General features: G+C 57.0%; 1 protein-coding gene across 3 annotated transcripts; it reads right to left on the bottom strand.

The window, feature by feature from the left end:
* Nucleotides 1–189: 189 nt before the first annotated feature.
* Nucleotides 190–12,605, bottom strand: CUNH2orf88 (chromosome unknown C2orf88 homolog). Of its 3 annotated transcripts, none has more exons than XM_070421688.1 (2): nt 12,516–12,605; nt 190–3,722 (listed from the first exon to the last, which is right to left on the bottom strand). In XM_070421688.1, the coding sequence occupies exon 2, from the start codon at nt 3,583–3,585 to the stop codon at nt 3,205–3,207; it is 381 nt and encodes a 126-aa protein (XP_070277789.1). In that variant the 5' UTR covers nt 3,586–3,722; nt 12,516–12,605; the 3' UTR covers nt 190–3,204. The 3 variants fall into 3 exon arrangements, with proteins under 3 accessions (XP_070277789.1, XP_070277791.1, XP_070277790.1); XM_070421690.1 differs by having other exon boundaries at nt 190–3,718; XM_070421689.1 differs by lacking the exon at nt 12,516–12,605 and adding an exon at nt 4,527–5,624.
* Between the last annotated feature and the right edge of the window lie 7,919 nt (nt 12,606–20,524).

The following is a 20,524-nucleotide window of genomic DNA, read 5'->3' as shown; positions in this document are numbered from 1 at the left end:
AAGGAGCACGCTGACCATTCTGTTCTCAACGCTCTGAGTCGGACCGAATGGCCCACGCAGCCACGTGCACTAGTGGGTTCTGCTCACTTTGTGTTTGTGAGAAACACAGGAAATATTAAGGCCTCTGTGTTGAAAAGCCTGTAAGTGCGCAGTGTTAAAAGCATTTGCTTCCTGAAATTAAATAGGAACTCATAGCTAGTTAGTTGCAACTAGACTTTTATTGTACAAAGAAGTGTTTCCACAAAAATATTTGGAAAAAATATTCCATTTCATAGCTAAGACTTACAGGGTGGGGAACTGGCTGATAAAATGTCAGTTTTGCCAAATGAGATGGAGAGAGTGCCTCTGAGCTGTGCGTGTCCCGCTGGTCACACAAATGCAGGAGGAAGTAAACCTATGTGAGGGCTTTGTTTTAAATGACTGCTGACGGGATTTATAGCATCTCTTACCTCTAGATTTCTCACATTATACAAGTACAGTCCCTCCATTTCGTAAATGTCTGTGATATTGACTAGGATGCAGGATATCATGCTTTGTGCCTTTACTGTGCCTATTTTTAGTGCCAGTAAGGCAGTTTGACAAAGGATTCCTTGGGACTAGAGTCATTTCCATCCCCTTCACCCCTGTGCTTTCAGAGCTAATAATAACCATGGGGAGTTGGCAGAGAACGGGCGAGGCCTCTGAGAGCGGAGGGAGCTCGCACCCAGGCCTGCGCTGCCCGCGATGACCTGACCCGGCAGGAGGCCAGGCCCAGCGGGGGGAGGTCACGTGCCTAACGGAGGAGGGCACATTCCCTCTGCCGCCTGCAGGGGGTCGTGGCCCGTGCTGGCCCCGGGGTTGGTGTCCTGTGGGGCACTGGCCTGTCCTCAGTGGGGAGCGTGGGGCTTGTTTGCGTGTTTCTGGGGAGCTGGCCTTCGTGCTGCGCCTCACACTCTGCCCCGCTCTCCTCCCTCACTGGCCATCTTCTTAGTTCATCTGCCTGGGACACAAGTTGGAACATGTTTTCCCTGTTCAGTAACTAATGATTCTTCCCTGTTGTATGTCTCCTCCCTCCAACAGTCCTTCCCCCTTAAAAGGAAGTAAACCTAATATTTAACAGTAAGGTCTGACGGAGCCTGAACTGTCCTGTTAGCGAGGGCCTCCTGCATCTCATCATCAGTGCCAACCACGTGCCCCTCAGCGTGTCGGCGGCTCCCTCCCGCCTGCTCCCAACGCAGGTGCATCTCCAGGATCTGTGTGTCGCAGGACAGCACACCCTGAGAAAGGGCTCGGGAGCCAGGGTGCCCGGCCGTGGGGTCAGGGAGGTGCATCGTGTCAAGGTCACACACAGCGACGGGGACCAGGTGGCTTTCCGTGACCCCTGAGCGGAGGAGGAGCGGAGGTTAAACTTGGAATAAGCCAGCCCCGCAGCCTGCGGCCCTCCGTGTGCTGCTGGCATATGGCTCTGTGTTCTCCTCACAACGTGTTGTTTATGTAACTTGTCTCCCAGCAAATGGCCTTGTGCACAGGGTCCCGAGGCGGAGGTGTAGAGTGAGTGAGAACGGCAGCTTCTGGGCTTTTGCCCGGGCTTCCGTCTGAGTCGGTGTAAACACTCAGAAACCTGCGTTTTCTTCCGTGGAAGCACCTGCCGTGTCGGGAGGGTGTCTGCCTCAGCCCGAGACTCGGTTCCTCATATTCGAGGGGTTTCCTGAGCTGCTAGGACGGCCGGGACCAGTGGAAGGAAGGTGAGTGACAGGCGTCCCGGGCAGTGGGGGGTGGCCGGTCACGTGCATCACAGACCTCCTCAGCCCGTGACTCGGACCCCTGTGCTCGGCCGGGGCTCCGCACAGCTGTGAAGTGAGCGGCGGCACTTCCGCCTGCTGCAAGGCCCGCTGCCTGGTACCTCACTAGAGGCCACGCCTGTCTCAGCTTCCGGAGGCTTCCATGACGAGCCCGTTCCTTAATGAAAGGCGCTCACACGGGCTTAGCTCTTTCCAGTTAAACTCAACGGGGCAGGTCTTGGAAAGACCATCCTAGAGACTCAGTCCCAGTCTTCCTACCAGTCATGTCGGAGCACCTTCCCCTCTACATTTTCTGTCACTACTGATCTCAAACGGTCCTAAATTCCTTTTAAAAAGCTTCCTGCAAAGTCAGCTTTATGAGAACAGCACCGTGTTTGGCGGTAAATGCCCTAGGACTGTCACAATAAGCAGCAGCCTCGAGCCCTGCACCTCACTAGGAGCAGAGCCTGGTGCAGGCTCAGCACCACGCCCAGGCCCTGCCGTCGGCCGGTCGTCGGGCCGGTCGCTGTTCCTACCGGCACCCAGCTGGTTCTGTCCCCGGGGCTTGGTTCCTGCACTCAACGTTACTGCCAGGACTTCATCAACTGTCTTAGGAAGTGCCTTCCACGGAGAGTCTGGGTCATCTGCTCAGGGCGGTGCCGAGGGTCCTGAGGTTCAAGGCGGAACATGTCACAGATGAAAGCATAACACTCTTGTCTCTCTCACCCTCACTCCAGGATGTTTTTATTGTTTTGAGAGAGAGAGGAAGGGGAAGAGAGAAACATCGATTGGTTGCCCCGATCAGGGATTGAACCCACAACCTCAGTATGGACCCTGACGGGAATCAAGCCACAGCCTTTGGGTGTACGGACCCCACTCCCACCCCCCGAGCCCCGGCCAGGGCAGCGGACGTGTCCGAAGGACAGGCTCCCGGGGGCTCTCTCCTCAGAGCTGACTCCTAAAGCGGGGCCATTGGGGTAGGAGATGGGGATCCTGGACGCACATGGTTCTGACAAACAGAACCCACTGCGAATCCCTGTGGCTCGAGCACCACCACTGCCATGGCATTTCCCGAAAAATCCTCTCCATGCCGTGGGGTTTCGGTGTAAACGAGCAACAGGTACTAGTTAGTTCAGGGGTCTCTAGGCCGCTTGGAGCCTTGGGCACTATTGCGTTTTTATTGATGGCGCTGCTGTCCTGTCTCGGGCACGGTGCTGCGCCGTGGCACCCTGATGGCGGCGGGACCACAGGCCTGTGCTCGCCCTCTCCGCTGAACCACCACAGGGAGCACCTGCTGCAGCACATTCACCTGGGGCCTGTCCTGTGGCGATGGTCATAGACTGGCCTTTACGTTAGAAGGAGTCACATGTGTTTATTCATACGACGTTCTGCTTCTGTTTCATGTATGTGAACTAGCACCGACTCTGCCCGCAGCCCCGCTGCGTCACCGCTGGGCCAGGCCGAGGCCGTCGCTCTCGATGAACGGGATGTCCGCGTACTTGGCGTTGCTGTCCACCCACTGCTGCAGGGCTCCGCTCAGGATCTCCTGCGACAGGCGGTGCGCGAACTCGGACACCACGACTTTGGGCTCTGCGGGCTGTGCGGGCTCCTCCGCCTCCTCCACCGCCTGCACCTCCTCTGCCTCCGCCTCTGCCTCCGCCTCCTCCTCCGCCTCCTCCTCCTCCTCCACGCCCTCCACCTCCTCCACCTCCTTCACCTTCTCCACGTCCTCCCCGTCCTGGGTGACGGGCGTCGGCACCCGCGGCTCACACCTCTCGATGGTGGTGGGGAAGGGGAAGGTCTGCTTGGACTTCATGCAGCCCATGCTGCGCGGACGCCGTGACCGTGACCGGCCCGGAGGCTACCTCAGCAGCATCTTGGGAAACGCCTGTCCACGGGATGCTGACCGCGCTCCCCGGCACCTGGATGGTGCCCCTTCCCGTCTTCACATGGGGCGTCTGCCTGTGGAGAGAGAGGAGTTTCACGGTGAAGGCCTGGCACGCAGACTCGGCGCCATCATTCAGCCCTTATCCCTCAGCTCCCACGTCCTCCAGGGGCCAGACGCCAGCTCTGTCTCATCAGCAGAAACCAGGAGAACCGCTTGGAACGTGGCCAGTGACCAGAGAGGAACACGTTTGTTCACAGTCAGGAAAAGTTTACGACCCTGGAAACACAGTTCAACTCCTCTAGCCGAGATCCACTGTGGTGGCCGGGACGATGGACGCTGGTCTCTGGGCCCCATCGCCGCCTGTGAGTGAAGGAAGCTCCCAGGACACCCATTGCTCACACACCATCTATGTAACTTCACTTCCTGTGAGTACTTGGGTGGGTTTTGTTGTTAACTTTCTCACTCTGCAGGGGTCTTACACGGGGTGACTGCAAGCCAGGGGTCAAACATACACCACAAAAATACAATCTTTTTAAAAGGCTTTACTGTTGAAACTTAGATATGTCCCCTCCCCCTACCCCCTCCTAGGCCTTCACCACCTTACTGTCTGTGTCCATGGGTGATGCATATGTGCACCTGGTTTTCTGCTGAATTGGATAGCCCTGTGAAAAGCTCAGATTAATTTAAAATAAGGTTAAAGGTTCCTTACCTGAATATCTCATTCTTACTCTTATTTGGGGTGCTGACAAAAAAAGGGGCTCCAGCAAACCACCACTCCTCCTGGGAGGTAGGTGGGCGTCCGCCCTCCCCAGGCCTCTCACTGCCCATTGAGGGGTTTAAGGAGCCCGTCCCTTGCGGCTGTGCGTGTGGGCACGCACCTGAAATGCCGAGTGGCGCCCAGGAAGGTGCGCTCGCCTGGCTTTCTCCCTTCCGTCCTCCCGCAATCTCGGCGCATCAGAGACCGTGTGACTGTGTTCTGTGGACTGTCCGGCCCTTGGCAGCAGGTTGGCCGTTTCTCTCGCTGCAAGGGGGCCGAGGCCTTGTGATGTGTCTGCTCAGCTTCCGACGGGCGCACTGAATGCAGCTCTTACACAGGCGCCCTCCTGGAGGCGGGCAGCCCTCGGAGTGCGGTCGGGCTGTGCGTCGTCCTTAGTGGTCGGGTCAGACCCAGCTCCAAGAAGTCGCAAAATAAGCCGGGTTGATTGATGTCTGCGACCACTGATCTTAAGGAGTAGCAATCAGCGTGCGTTTAATTATTGTCAACAGTTCATAATGAAAGTCCAGAATGGTGGCCCTTGCCCAGGCCTCACTGCTGTACGTGTCAGTTTCTATACAGTCTCCCCACTTCCTCCCATCGCACACTGGTTCCCCTGCGGCCCCTGGGAGGTGGTGCGGGAGCAGGAGGAAGCCCAGCCGTCTGCTCTGTGGCGTCCGCTCCGTGTGCCTACTCTGAGGTGACGGCAGAACTGGGCAGGGAGCGTGGCGGCCCGTTCACGAGACCCGACTTCCTGGAGAACACGGATGACGTGGCCTCTGCTTCGTGCCTTGAGGGGTGGCTGAGGGGACTGGACCTGGTTGACCTGAAGATGATGCCGGGACCCAGGAGTGCCAGGTGCAGGAAGGCCCGGAAGCGTCTTTCTGGGTCTTAGGTTTGCAGAAGCGGTTTCATCAGACCTAGTGCCAGCTCTGCCCTCTCACCAAAACCAGCGTTAAGCCTGGACAGAACAAATGTCCAAGCTACAGAGACTTCTTAGGCGTTTACTGAGCCAAACTGAGGACGTGTGCCGGGGAGCAAGATCTCAGGTGCTCCAGGGAGGGACCGCCTTACAGCTTCTTCCCGTCGGAGATGGAGGAGGAGCCAAGGAAGATTCCGAGAGGGAGGGAGGGAGCCAGGTGGGGCTGGACAGCCTCTCTCTTGCACACTTAGAAGGAAGGATGTCACAGGGGCATTTCCAGGTGTGTTAACCCAGATGCACGGACACCCTGGCCTGGCTGAAGGCAAAGATAAGCCTTTTAGGAAGCGGTTACAAGCTGGGCCGGACTCCCCACCGGAGCGGCCCAGTTGGGAACTTGTGTTCACACCGCCCTGTGGGGTCCCTTCCATAGGACCCGTTTGTCCACGTCGGGCCTTGTCAGGCCCTGCACAGCGGGCAGCACCGAGGGACCCCGAGGGAAGGCGGGCAGCTGTAAGGCCACAGCGGACCTGCTGCGGCGGCGCTGGCATTGTCATGGGCGTGGACCCTGGCAGAGGCTGGGGGACGGAAGCAGGACTTTAGAAAGGGGCGGGGGGCTCATCAAGAGCGCTTCCCTGCAGGCTGGGAGGGGTGCCCAGGAAGGCTCCGTCCGTCCACCCGCCCGTCCGTAAGACCCTGCACACCGGTACTGCTGGGCCCCGACAGCAGGGGCCAGTGCTGGGCGCCCTGGGGGTTTCACGCCAGCCCCGGAGCAGAGGCTCCAAACACATCAGGCCTTTTGCGACGACCTGCTAGTGGGGCCCTGGGAGTCGGGGTGCACCGGCAGGGCTGGCCAGCCTTCCCTCGGGGCCACCAGCACGCAATGTGCGAGCTCTGTGCTCTGTTACACCGCTCGGGCCGCTGTTTTGCACAAGCCTCATGGACAACACGTGAGCGTGAGCCATGGCTGAGTTCTGACAAAGCCTCCTTTACGGAAGCAGGCAGCCAGCCACGGCCACGCGGACCAGTGCAGACAAAGGCCCATTCTCACGGGGTACGATTCAGTCCATTTCAGGGAAGACACCCCAGACTCCCACGGGCAGGACCCACAGGCCGGGGCAGCTGTGAGGAGGAGAGGCCCCCGTGCTGGCCCCCGAGGGCAGCCTGTGCACGCAGAGGATGCGAAAGAGCTGAGCGGCTCCCATTGCCCGTCAACTCAACGTTATCCTCTGGGATCCACCTACATGTTCCTTTTATGTTTTCATTGACTTTTTAGAGAGAGGAAGGGAGAGGGAGACGGAAACATCGATGGGAGAGGAGCGTCGTCCATCAGCTGCCTCCTGCACGCCCCCTGCTGGGGGATCAAGCCTGCCACCCAGGCATGTGCCCTACCGGGAACCCCACTGTGACCTCCTGGTTCATGGGTTGGTGCTCAATCACTGAGCGACATCGGCCTGGCTAAATATTCTGAATCTTCCGTTCCTGTCTCTATCCACGTCAGGGCAGTGTTTTCCCTACCAGTGTGGTGTGCTTTTTATTCATCTGCAAGCTCTGTGTACAGTACGGAGTTTCCTCAAAAAATTAAATATGGAACTGCCATTTGACCCAGTGAGCCCACTCCTAGGAATGTATCCTAAGAAACCAGAAACACCAATCAGAAAGGATATATGCACCCCTATGTTCACAGCAGCGTAATTTACAATAGCTAAGATCTGGAAACAGCTCAAGTGCCATCAGTCAATGAGTGGATAAAGAAGCTGTGGTATGTGTACACCGGGGAATACTATGCAGCTGTGAAAAAGAAGGATCTCTGACCCTTTGGGACAGCATGGAGGGCCCTGGAGAGTATTATGCTGAGCGAAATAAGCCAGGCAGAGAAACACAAGCATCACATGATCTCACTCATACGTGGGATCCCATGAACACAATAAACTGAAGAACAAAACAGAAACAGAGGCTTGGACCCGGGGCAGACAGACGAATCTCAGAGGGCAGGTGGGAGCAGCGGACAGGAAGAGATCGGCCAAAGACCTTGTGTGCACACAGGCATTGCCCATCCCTCAGCACAGCTAACAGTTGGGGCAGGAGGCAGGTGGTGGGAGGAGGAAGCCAGGGGACGCTTCAATACTGTCAGCAATAAAGATGCAAATAGAAGCAGCGATGGAAGGGGACAGTGGCCCCCAGACCCGCCACCTTGGCTGAAGGACTGTGGACTGAAGGCAGCTAGCCCTCTGCTTTCCCTGGTTCTCCAGCCTCAGGTGCCCATTCCCTTTTGTGAAGGGTCCCCTTCCTTAGACCTGAGCAAACCTCACTAGACCCGCAGCCGCCAGTGGTCCGCGGACCCCCAGCTGGCGAGCGCTGCACTAAACCACCCCATTTATTACACGTTTCTGGTCACCTTCCCACAGCACCCCTCCCCCTGCCCCCCCCCCCCCCCAAGCCCAGACCCCTTTTCTGAGGCTCTTCACACTTGATCCTGTTTGTGGGATGGCATGTAAGTCCTTTCCTCTGTGACCCCCAGGCATAAATAGGTAATTCAATGGGTTTTCCTGTTAATCTATCATCAGCTTGATCTGCAGGCCCAGCGATGAATCTAGAAGGTCAGAGGAAGGGTTTTCCCCTTCTCTACAAACTCAAGATCAGTCTCTATGTTATGTAGTAAAACCGCTTCAAACATTTTAGAACAAGTGGAGGCGTAAATAATAAATTAAAAGAGTGTTAAGCGCTGTGCACAGAATTCAGTCCCAGGCGGAGTATAGATCATGTTGGAGACTTGAAAGAGCCATTTCTCTCCTGTGGAGGCATGAGAACAGTGTCCAAATCCACTTAGACTCTCGGCCAAAGGACCACGAGTTCAGGAAGTTTGCTGTTTAAAATGTAAAAATTCTTTCGTGATACACCCCCCCCCCCCCTCCAGGCCTAAGGGGCATCTAGGGTTCCTGCTCCGCGGGCTGATGGTGCAGTAGTTTGGGGTGTGAGGGGGAGCAGAGGTACATTTAATTTAAACATTGTGCAGCCCTGCTTCTTATCTGTTGGATTTCTCACTAATCCAAAGACATTTCCTCTCCCATCAAGCTACACCCTTATCACAGCCGGTTCCTTCTCCTGGGGTTCCCTTCTCCTAGCCTTCCCGTGTGCGGAAACACACCACTGCCCCTTTGCTCCACCAGCACCCTTTCCCCTCGTCCCTGCCTAAACCAAATGTGCACACCTTCCAGGCTATGGAAAGCCCACCTCCTCCGGGCAGACTCCTGGGATTCCTCAACACTACTCGGAATCCTCCTGAGCAGATACCCGGCTATTTAAGTCTATTTAACATATAAATGCTGTCTCCCCAAATGAGAGGAAAGGTTCCTCCAGAGCAGCAGTCCTTTCTCCTATTTGCACAGAACAGTTCCCCATGTGGAGGCACTTAGCCGATGCTAATTAAGGGCTGGCTATTCATCAGACACCCACGAGCTCACAGTGTGAGCTGCTGGGGATGAAACTGAAATAGACACAGTTCTCCCTCTTGCAGGGGACTGCAGGCACAGGCCACAGACCGGCAGCAGCGTGGCCCGGGTGTCACGTGACCAGGGCACGGGCTACGTGTCCTTAGTTCTCGGCCCTCAGGACCTCCTGCCCTGCGCCTGGCACTCATCGCCGCTCTACTGCGTCACCGTCAGCCCTGGTGAAACACCGCATCTCACAGCTCGGAATCCGTGAGAAGTCAGTCAACTCTTCACGCACGCTCTTCCCAGCTCTGAGCCACCCTGGAGTGTCTGTCACTCCCCCGCCTCCCACGCCACGCGCCGTGGCGGGCGTTTCTCCACCCGACTTGCCATGTGTTCACAGCACAGCCTCCTGCGGAAAACGCTCCAGAAGCGGTTCTCAACCTGTGGGTCTCGACCCCTCTGGGGGTCGAACGACCCTTTCACAGGGGTCACCTAAGACCATCGGAAAACACATATATAATTACATATTGTTTTGTGATTAATCACTATGCTTTCATTATGTTCAATTTGTAACAATGAAATTGGGGGTCACCACAACATGAGGAACTGTGTTAAAGGGTCTCGGCATTAGGAAGGTTGAGAACCACTGAATTAGAGGAAGGAGACAGGGCTGCTCAGCACTGGTTTGCTTTCCTAAAAGCAAGTGCTCTTTAAGCTGAAAGGCCAGAGGACCCTCATGGAGAGAGAAGCAGCAGAGGCCGCTGGACACAAATGAGGGGCCGGAGGAGCCACGTGAGAGCACAGAATCCGACAGCCTTTGCAGGCACGCAGAGCAGGAGGCAGAGACTCAAACACCGCCCCCCGCCCCCCAATTGTACACCCGAGACCCATACAAAGTAATAGGAAGGTGAACTGCAATTGAAAAAAAGGACAATTTTGAAAAATTCTGGATCAATAAACAGCAGTTATCTTTGAAAAAAATAGCAAAGCTGTAGTAGACGATCAGAATTCCTGGGCATTACAGACCAGTTGTTTAATACCAATCTTTGGCGAAATTCAAAATTTACCCGTAAACAGGGAACATTTTGGGGGAAAGACTGGGATGTCCAGTAACTAGCAGTTCGCTAAGAAGCAGTCATTTTTAAACTGTTTACTTTGGGGACAGGGCAGAGAATACGCAAGATCTCTCCGCAAGGCGTGATCACATGTTCTCAGGTGTCCTTATGCAGCCGCTCCTGTGATAGCACAGTGCTGAGCTCAGCGGCTTCACCAGTTCCCTTCGGTGCTGTCTGCCGCGCTGACCAGGTTCCCAGCCTGTACTGCACTCGGCACTCAGCACCCCGACTCCCAGCAAGCACCCCGAAAGGCAGGTGGTACCCCGACTCCCAGCAAACACCCCGAAAGGCAGGTGGTATCCAGCAAACACCCCAAAAGGCAGATGGTACCCTGACTCCCAGCAAACACCCCAAAAGGCAGGTGGTACCCCGACTCCCAGCAAACACCCCAAAAGGCAGATGGTACCCTGACTCCCAGCAAGCACCCCAAAAGGCAGGTGGTACCCCGACTCCAAGCAAGCACCCTGAAAGGCAGGTGGTACCCAGCAAACACCCCAAAAGGCAGATGTTACTCTGACTCCCAGCAAACACCCTGAAAGGCAGATGGTACCCCGACTCCCAGCAAACACCCTGAAAGGCAGGTGGTACCCTGACTCCCAGCAAACACCCTGAAAGGCAGATGGTACCCCGACTGCCAGCAAGCACCCTGAAAGGTACATGGTACCCCGACTGCCAGCAAGCACCCTGAAAGGCAGATGGTACCCCAAATCCCAGCAAGCACCCTGAAAGGCAGATGGTACCCCAAATCCCAGCAAGCACCCTGAAAGGCAGGTGGTACCAACCTAATGTCATTAACATGGAGAAGTTTCTCAAGGTCACGAAGCTGGCAGGGGTCAGGGCCAGGCTCCAAAACTGGGCTCCCAAAGTCAGGGCCGTCTGCGGGGCACAGGCTCCCAGAGGCGCACAGCAGAGGGGCCTGTCCCTCTGTCCTCAGCCCCTCACTGCCTGTGCAGGTGACGGGCCGCCCAGTAGGGTAACAAGGTGGACGATGCCACCATCAGGATTCAAACACATGGCAGTGGAAATTGGAGGCTGAAAGTAATACCAGGAAAAAAGGTTTGCGCTGAAGAAATGGGCAGATGCATCACTGCACTAGCGACTCGGTGCGAAGGCCGGAACCACTGCCCGCGGCGCTGTCACTGTCCACTGTCCACTGTCCGGTGAGGCCGATGACCGAGTTCAGCGGGGGAAGGGCCTGCAGCTCAGAGGGGCCGAGTGAGGGAGACAGGAGGCTGCCCAGTGAGCGCAGGGGCTGTGCTGACTCCGTCCCCCACCGGAGCTGATGGAGACCCCCTTCGCCCTGCCGCCCTGGCTCGGGATCTGAAGGCTGTGGGCGGAGGAGGCCACGCGGGCTCGGGCCACGTTGGAGCTCCGTGCCCGGACTGTCGTTTTCGTCCTGGACTCTCCTTGGACCAGGCGGCAGGTCTCCCGCAGAACCCGCACGTGGTGCCACAGGTGGGCTGGCCAGGAGCCGGGGAAGCCGGTGGGAGCCGTGGGTTCTGTGGACACGGGGCTGCGGGGGAGGAGGGAGGAGGGGGAGGGAGGCTCCAGCGCCCAAGCTGGGCCGGGAGACGCCGAGGGTGGGAGGCGCCCTTCCCGCGAGGCTGTCTCCATCGGTAACAGCTGTTTGATGGCGAACACGGACGCTGGAACCGGAGTTCCCGGTGCGGGACGGGCAGAGGCGGCGGACACGGCGCGCAGGGGCGGGACGGAGAGGCGCGCTCCGTCCTGAAAGCGCCTCCTCCTCCCGGCCCCGGGTTACCCCGGCCCGCCCGGCACAGGCCCCAGGACGGAGTGGGGTTCGCGGGACTCGGTCCCTGCGGGCGGGGCGCTGGGGCCACAGCGCTCCCTCCGGCTGCTCAGGTTGTAGCTTGCGAAGGCCAGGGGTTTGCCGGCGGCTCGGGTCCGTCCCTGCACCCCAGTTCCCCTGCACCCAGTTCCCCGGCACCCAGTTCCCCTGCACCCAGTTCCCCGGCACCCAGTTCCCCTGCACTCCAGTTCCCCGGCACCCAGTCCCTCTGCACCCCAGTTCCCCTGCACCCCAGTCCGCCTGCACCCCAGTCCCCCTGCACCCCAGTCCCCCTGCACCCCAGTCCCTCTGCACCCAGTTCCCCTGCACCCAGTTCCCCGGCACCCAGTTCCCCTGCACTCCAGTTCCCCGGCACCCAGTCCCTCTGCACCCCAGTTCCCCTGCACCCCAGTCCGCCTGCACCCCAGTCCCCCTGCACCCCAGTTCCCCTGCACCCCAGTCCCCCCGCACCCCAGTTCCCCTGCACCCCAGTCCCCCTGCACCCCAGTTCCTCTGCACCCAGTTCCCCGGCACCCAGTTCCGCGCCCCGGCCCCACAGCCCTGACACCCCATCACCTGCGGGTCAGATCGCACCCTGCGCCCGCGGACAGGGACATGCGCACAGGCAGGCTCCCCCGAGTCTCCCTTCAGTCCTGGGGGACGGGGGGAGCGGGGAAGGGGGGGCTGGTCTCCATCCCGGCGGGCGAGGGGCTCCGTCCGCGCAGCTGCGACCTGGGTCTGCGGGAATCTGCGCCCCCAACTCCCGCGTCTTCCGCGGAAACAACCACCAGCGAAGCGGACAAGCAGGTGCACCCCGACACCCGACACGCGCGCGCGCCCCCAGATGTGCACCTACCCGGCATCTCCGCAGCTGCGCGCGGGCCGCGGGGCGCGGCGGGCGCGGCGGGAGCCGGGGGAGCCCAGGCGGCCGGCGGAGGACGGGGTGTCCTTCGGCCTCGCTCGGCCCCTCCTCCCGCCGCGCCCGCCGCGCGCCTCGCGGGTCCCCGCCTTCCCGCCGCCGGGCGCACGGAGCTCGGGCGGGGCCGCGCAGCCTGGGCCGCGGGGCGGGCGGACCGGCCGGGAGCGGGGGGGCCCTCACGCCCCCAAACACTCTGCGGGCGCCGCCCCAGCGGGAACGAGACCCCGAAGTCCCGGCCTCCGCGCCCAGCCCGCCCCGCCGCCGGGAACGGTGCGCCCCGCGTCAGGTCGGGGCCGAGCGGCACCGGCCCTGAGCTCAGGCCCGCGTGGGGTGAGCACCGTGCGGGCGGCGCGCACACAGGACACGCCCATGCCCTCTCTCCAGACACTTTCAGGCCTGTTTCTCCCTAAAACAAGCTCCTCCCCCCGGCCCCCCAGGTCCCCGCCTCACCCATCAGCCGGAGCCTCCTGAGCAGTGAGATTCCGACACAAACCCGCTCACAGCATCCGATCCACAGGCGACCTCCCTCCCGTGCGCTCTACGCTCAGCGCGCGGTGCTCCAGGGGCGCCCCAGGGATGACCCCCAAAGAGATGCCCTCCCTGACCCTGAGAGATGACCTCCCTGACCCCAAAGAGATGACCTCGCTGACCCCGCAGGGATGGCCCCCAGGCTGGGACCTGCGCCCACAGCCCGCAGGTGTGACGGTGCAGCGCAGCCCAGATGGCAGGGCCCAGGCCGTGCACGTGACAGACCAGCTGGTCCCTGAGACTTTGCAGGGACTGGAGGGTCCATTCCTCACGGTGACGGACTTACCCAGGCAATGGGCGCAGGAGGATGGGCCAGAAGGGCATGGTGAGGGCACTGGAGTGAGCACGCCGACCACACGGTGTGGGCGCCCACGTGTCTGCGCCTGCTCCTCAGTGCGCACCTGTGGGCTCAGGTGGGCACACTCACCCGGACCTGGCCGTCCGCTGACCACCTGACGGATTGGCTCAATGCCAGGCCCCGCCTGAGGCCCAGTCCCTCCCTCCAGCTCCAGGGCGCAGCCCTCCTGGAATGGCTCAGGGACCTCGAGCTCCCCGCGGCGCCCCATGGAGCTGGGACAGAAGGAGAAGCTTAGAGATGGGTACTCACCTCCCAGCTCCCAGGGCAGAAGCGCAGAGTCCGCGGGCCTCCCCAAGCCCGCCGCGGGCCCCTCCTGTCCTCCTGTCCCTCGCCGTCCGCTGCCAGGGGCCGCTCTGCCCCTTCCTCTCAGGCCGCCGGTGGCCAGTGGTTGAGCCTCGACCTATGAACCAGGAGGTCAGGGCACCTGCCCAGTGTGGGGCGTGCAGGAGGCAGCCCATCAGTGATTCTCTCTCATCATTGATGTTTCTCTCTCTCCCTTCCTCTCTCTAAAGTCAATAAAAACATATTTTATAAAATACAGTATACATTGAAACTAATATATTGAATGTCAACTATAATTTAAAAATTAAAATAAAAAAAACATGTTTGCCTCTCTTCAAAAGAGACTATACAATATATCAAGTCATTATGCTATATGCCTGGAACTAATATAATTCATATGTCAATTATATTTTAATAAAATAAATAAATATTTTTCAAACATTAGCTTGAATAAATGGAAAGATACACTGTGTTCTCTGCTAGGAAGACTCACTATCATAAAGCAGTGTTTTACTTTCATAAATTATCAGAATAGAAGTATAGACTGGAATTGGGTAAGCTAATCCAAAGTTCCCATGGACATAATAAGTGAAGAAAGAAGAGCCGGGAAATTCTGAGAAAGAGCAGTAAGGGCCCTCCACTGCTCAGGGGCGTAGACATGGATTAGCCAGTGAAACTAACAAGGTCCAGGGGGAGCAGCGTGTGTGGGGGGTTCGGGGTTCAGGGCACATGCCTCTGCGTGCAAGCCAGCAGTGGGGGGAAGAGGGGGGCGCTTCTAACAGGGGGTGTCCTTTAACACAGTTCCTCATGTTGTGGTGACCCCCAATTTCATTGTTACAAAATGAACATAATGAAAGCACAGTGATTAATCACAAAAACAATATGTCATTATATATGTGTTTTCCGATGGTCTTAGGCGACCTCTGTGAAAGGGTCGTTCGACCCCCAAAGGTGTTGCGACCCACAGGTTGAGAACCGCTGATGTAAGTAAATGAAACCACGAGGTATGAGGTACAGGAGATGCTCTGGAAATGGCCGAGGGAAGAGGGTGCGCGAGGGAAGAGGCTGTCAGGGGTCGCGTGGAACTGAGCGGGGAGACTGGACAGGGGACAGAGAGCGAGCGAGGGAGGGGGGACTCGAGCAGCCGCCGAGGCTCAGGAGTGAATGGACGACCAAGCGAGTGCGAGGGGGCACCTGGGGCAGGACAGGGCTCTGGACACAGGACCGGGGGCTCTGGACAGAGCTGAGGGGCTGAGCTGCTGGAGCAGCAGGAAGGACTCAGCCCTGTGAGGGGGGAGCTCTCCACGCTCCCCTGAACCTTCTGGGCATCCTTCTCCCCGTAAGGCTTCTACTCCAGGGATGGGCCTGCCTCCCTCATCAGGTTGGTCCTCCCTGCCCGCCCCCCCTGCCCGCCTCTCCTGCCCCCCCCCCCTCCCGGCCCCAGCTCCTCTGGAAACTCCTGCTTTGCTGCGACTCGCTGACCTCTATCCTGCTGCGAGGGTGGAGGGGGAGATGGGGGAGGTGGAGGCAGTGACCACAGAGGCCAGGATGGCCTGCCAGGAGCGCTAAACGGAGGAAGTTTGGGGGGGTGACCCCCACATCCTGCGCTCTCAGGAGTGGGGAGAAACGCGTGCAGTCTGCAGGCCGACAGGAACGGACAGCAGTGAGTTTTAAAACATGAAAGCTCCCACCGCAGGCCAGTTCCAGTACAGTGAGCGCCTGTGAGCCTCTTCAGCGACGGATGAAGAGCCATCCCATGGGTTCACTGAGTCACTTACTAAAAAGCAGAACATCCCGCAGTAAGAGCTGCTGAGCAAACTGTACCTGAAACTGGAATCCAGAAAACCCCAAGCAGCAGCCCTAGGCCATGCCAGGACGGCTGTGGCTCCCCGGCCCTTGGCTGGGCGGTTGCTAGGCAAGCCTGGATGTGCTCACAAATGCTCTCCCCCCAGCGACCAGCATTGTGAGCACACGGGCCGGCCGCCTCCCCTCTCTGCTCCTGGGTCGTCCAGGCGTCCAGGCGGGAGGCTGGCAGCAGCTCCAGGGGCGATGCCTCAGGACGGAGCCGGGAGCGGGCGCTGCTTCCTGGATGAGATGCCCTTTGCCTCTGGGCCGGGATCTCAGGGCCTGGAGCGCGCACATCCTCGGGGTGAAGCCGGGGTGACCGGTGTCAGGGCCGGAGAGAAATAAGGGTCTGAGACACATTGTCTCCCAAGTTCTGCTGCTGCCTCACCCCCCACACCCCCCACACGACTGCCGCTCACTCACTTAAATCTCCCTTTGAACTACGCAGTGGCCTTGTCCTGAGAACGCGGGACACAGAGAAAGCGAAGGCTTCCTTCCAGGTGGGGAGGGCTCACCTGTGTGTTGGTTGGTGCTGGCACTGCGCTCAGGAAGCCGGAGTGACAGCTGTTGAAGACGGAGCCCTGTCCACGGCCCTGCAAACCGCCTCTCCCGCATCGGTCCCGCCACCTCTGCACGCAGCGCCCAGGACACACGCGCCTCCTCAGCGGCTGCGCTGCCTCCTCCAACAGCAGGCCTTGCCGCTCTGTCCTCTGCGCCCGCCTATGCCGATGCTCTCATTCCTGTATCGTCTTGCTGCCTCCCTTTCTTTGCCAGAAGCTGACTTTGTTTTTAGTCTGGAATCAGAGGATCTAGTGCCAGCCCCTCTCAGCCCTCAGCTGCCGGGAGCCTCATGCTCTGGTCCCCCGGGCCTTGCTCAGAAGCAATGCCCTCCTGCTCTCGTCTCGAATCATTTCCAACGTCAGTTCCCCATCAAAAGATCCTAAACTCCCTCCTCCTGCCTGGAGGTGCCCTACAGTCCTGATTCTGTGGCTGATTCTCATGTGCCCTCACATAGTTCTGTATCCAGGGACTTTTATTTTTATTTATTTTTATTTATTTATTTATTTTTAATTATAAAATATATTTTATTGATTTTTTACAGAGAGGAAGGGAGAGAGATAGACAGTCAGAAACATCGATGGGAGAGAAACATCGACCAGCTGCCTCCTGCACATCTCCCACGGGGGGGATGTGCCGCAACCCAGGTACATGCCCTTGACCGGAATCGAACCCGGGACCTTTCAGTCCACAGGCCGACGCTCTATCCACTGAGCCAAACCGGTTTTGGCATCCATGGACTTTTATTATGGATTTTAAGGAATATTAACAACCAGATGAGGATTTTTTTTCTGCTAGAGAAGCACATAAGATAGAATGCACCCCTTACATTTCCTTTAGAGATATTCAGAATGCGGATGACATAGCTCCTTGAGACCCTGGAAATAAACCTGAGGTTTCTCTCAGATAGGAAGACTAAGGCTTTATTAAGGATTAAGCTTTTTATTTACTTACTAGAGGCCTGGTGCATGAAATCCGTGCACGGGTAGGGTCCCTAGGCCTGGCCGGCCATCAGGGCAGATCAGGTTCCCTGCCTCCCCCTTCCCTCGCCACCCGCACCCACCCGCACACCGCCACCGTGCGCCTCCCTGCGTCCTCCTTCCCTTGCTCTATCAGCGCCCCGCCCTTCCCACACCCACCATGTTCTGCACCGCCCCCTGGTGGTCAGCACACGGCATAGCGAGCAATCGAACTCCCGTTCTCCCAGTTGAACTCCCGAGGGGACACTTTGCATATTAGCCCATTATATATGGAGATTTTTATTTATTGACTGATTTTTAGAGAGAGAGAGAGAGAGGAAGGGAGAGAGGTCTATTGGTGTTCCACTTGTTCATTCATTCATTGGTTGCTTCTCGTGTGTGACTGACTGGGGATCAAACCTGCAACCTTGGTTCACTGGGTGACACTGTAACCAATTGAGCTACCTGACCAGGACCTAAGGATTAAGCTCTTCAATTAAGGACTAAAAATGCTTTCAGATTGCTATCGTATTTGTATACATATTTACACAACATAATTTTAAAAAATACAATCGTAACTATATAATTGTACTTTCCAGGATGCAATGTACCCTCATTGTCCATACATCACTTCTGGAATAATTAACACATCTCAACTATTAGCGACACTATTGTTTTAACAAAGGTTTTGAGGGGCTTCAGGAACATCTGGTGCCGCATGTTTCTCCAGTTCGCAGAGGGGATCTGTGCGCCTCTGTGGCTCTGCGTCCTGAGGCGGCCTCCTCCTCCCCAAGTGTAAGTGTCCGGGGAGAAGGGGTGTAGGTTTCCCTCAGCATCACACTCAGGAATTGATAGGAAGGCATTTGCCATAAGTGTTTCTTTGAGCAGAAACTGCCTTTAAGGTGCCACGTCAGCCACCGGATCTGTGACCCACTTCCCGCCGGTCCCTGGGAGCGGGCGAGAGAGGCCCCATGAGGCGCTGCTGCAGCACCCATTCAGCATCGACCGACCGACCGACCGCGGGCTGGCTGCTTGGCCCAGCCCCAGTACATCAGGTCCAAGTGAGCGCTTTGTAGAAGCTGTTGAGAGCCCCACTCAACCCAACAGCTTCGCTCGGCTGACGCTGGAGGCGAACCCTCTGACTTTTTGCCCGTGGACGCGGGCTTCCTGCCGGGGACTTGCACGCTGAACTGTCCGCATCGACTGGGTTCCTACTCCAACATGTAGGAGCAGGTGCATCTGAAAGAATGAAGACACTTTCTGAAAAGGGACTTGAATTTAAAAGCGAATGGGATTCTCTTCTGATGACCCTGATGAAGCCATGGCTGGTTTGACTGCGTAGGATAACCCGAGGGCACACCAAACCCCACACGTGCCAGAGGAAAGAGACCGGGGAGGAGCAAGCACAGAGAAAGAGCCATAGGTGAGTTTTGTAGGTAAAATAAAACTGTGTAAGAGGAAAGTTAATGCTGCTAACTAGGCACTAGAGTGCTGAGGAGCAAGGATGGTTTGACAACCAATCAAGAAGCAAGGAATAAACAGGTTTTAAGTATAAGCTTAAAAACATTATTGAGAAATGAGGAAAACTGATGTAAGATACAAGTAGACTTTAAGAAGGAGGTTAAGATACACAATAACTGAAAGATTCAAATTCTTGCCCAGAGATGTGTCTGGGGTGGTCTATATTCTGGGTAAGATAAGTGAGCTTAACAAGGACAAAGCCCGGACATAGCTGTCAGCCACTTTTCCCATATGATGTGATGTGATTCGAAATAGCAATTAAAACAACCGAGCCTAAGAAGCAGAGCTACATCAGCTTTAAGATGCTGAACACTATTTTTGAGTCAGAGTCATGAGAACGGTATTTAGAATCGTGTTCCAGGGAACATTGCCTTGGTTACAGAATAGTGTGATCTGAATCGCTTCAATCACAGGAAGAAAAGCTAGTAAGAGTCTGTCCCAAGGTGGAGCTGATGAAGCGAGTCACAAACTTAGTCCAACTAGTGTAGGAAGAGAAGCCGCACGATCTTGTCAAGGTCTGACCTCCTCTTTAAAGATTTGAGAAACTAAAGAGTGAGCAGAGGCTTCAGATGAGGGAAAAAGGACCCAGGAACTGAGCAGCCTCGGGGCTGACCAGCCCCTTCCTCCATGCCTGGCCCTGCGACAGGGTGCGAAGGCCGACTCCTCGGCCCCGGCCCCGCAGCCCTTCTCAACAGCAAACTCACCGCGAGGCATGGTCTCCTCTCAGCTGTGTCTCTAGGAACATTGTTCACAAGCAGCTGACCCTGGTGAGGGCTCAGCACGTGCTGCTCCTCCTTGGGACAAATGTGGGCATGAGCCAGACTCAGCTCCCAGGCAGCTGGGCAGCAGCCTAAGTTCCGTAGCCGATACATTGGTTTTCTTTTTTAACTAGAGGCATGAAATGCGTGCAAGGGGCTCGGCCCTCGCAGCCCCAGCTTTGTCCGGAAGGGCGTCCGGAAGGTCGTTCAGCTGTTCGGTCTAATTAGCATATTAGCTCTTTATTATATAGGAGGATATTCTTTTGTTGATGCGTTACAGATCTCTCCCATTTCATCATTTTTCAAAGCAATAAACCGTCAGAAAGTTCCTACTTATCAGCAGGCACCCTCTTCAGAGCTTCCTTCCAGGACAAAGCACATGATCGTGCAGCCAAAAACCAAAATCAATCAATCAATCAATCGATCGATCAATTGTTCCTTGGGTATTGTAAGCCTCTGGTCTCAATGCAGGGCTAACAGTTAAGGACAAGTGCACGCCTCTCCCTCTGTGTCCTAAGACCCCGCAGGAAGCAGTCACTGTGCTGACTTTTGGAAGTTCAGTTTCCTGCCCGATGTGGAGCTTGGAGCGAGGGGTGAGTAGCTCGCTTGCCTTTCTGACGGCCTCCGCCCTCCCCCGCCTTCCGTAGGTCCCAGGGTCAGGCTCCCCAGCCGGGGAAGGCAGCCCCAGGGGAGAAACCCCTGACCGCTGTGTTTGGAACCTGTTAGCGACATTTGAACCATCACTCACGGGGCCGACCTTGACCTTGGAATCACAGGACACTTACTCCCAAAAGATAATGAAAAGGAAGAGATCACACACATTTTTAAAAATGACCCAAAAATGAAGCGACACCATGGGTGAAGAAATGAAGGCAGGGAGACAAGACATTACCCCACTCCAGGCATCAGTTCAAAAACAGGAGGTGGCGAGTGCAAATCTTCACTCCATAACCTTAAAGCCCTCTGGCTTCCCCACCTGTGTTATCAGGCGCCCAAGATGGTTTGTTTCCTTATTCTTGCCACATGTATGATTAGCTCAGTTTCATATTTAGCGTCTTTTCTACGGTAAACATTCCTCCAGTGCCCTGATGTGCATGTGTGTCCTGTCTGCATCCTTTCTACCCGTGGCTGCGGCCT

Source organism: Myotis yumanensis, unplaced genomic scaffold (assembly GCF_028538775.1).
Source record: "Myotis yumanensis isolate MYYU_CA2020_CCGP unplaced genomic scaffold, mMyoYum1.0.hap1 SCAF_8, whole genome shotgun sequence".
NCBI lineage: Eukaryota > Metazoa > Chordata > Mammalia > Chiroptera > Vespertilionidae > Myotis > Myotis yumanensis.
The sequence above is the reverse complement of the archived record's forward strand: the minus strand, read 5'-3'. Positions and strand labels throughout refer to the sequence as shown.

Bases quoted from the DNA above. Each gene is read 5' to 3' on its own strand.
- CUNH2orf88 (XM_070421688.1), bottom strand. From the start codon at position 3,585: ATGGGCTGCATGAAGTCCAAGCAGACCTTCCCCTTCCCCACCACCATC.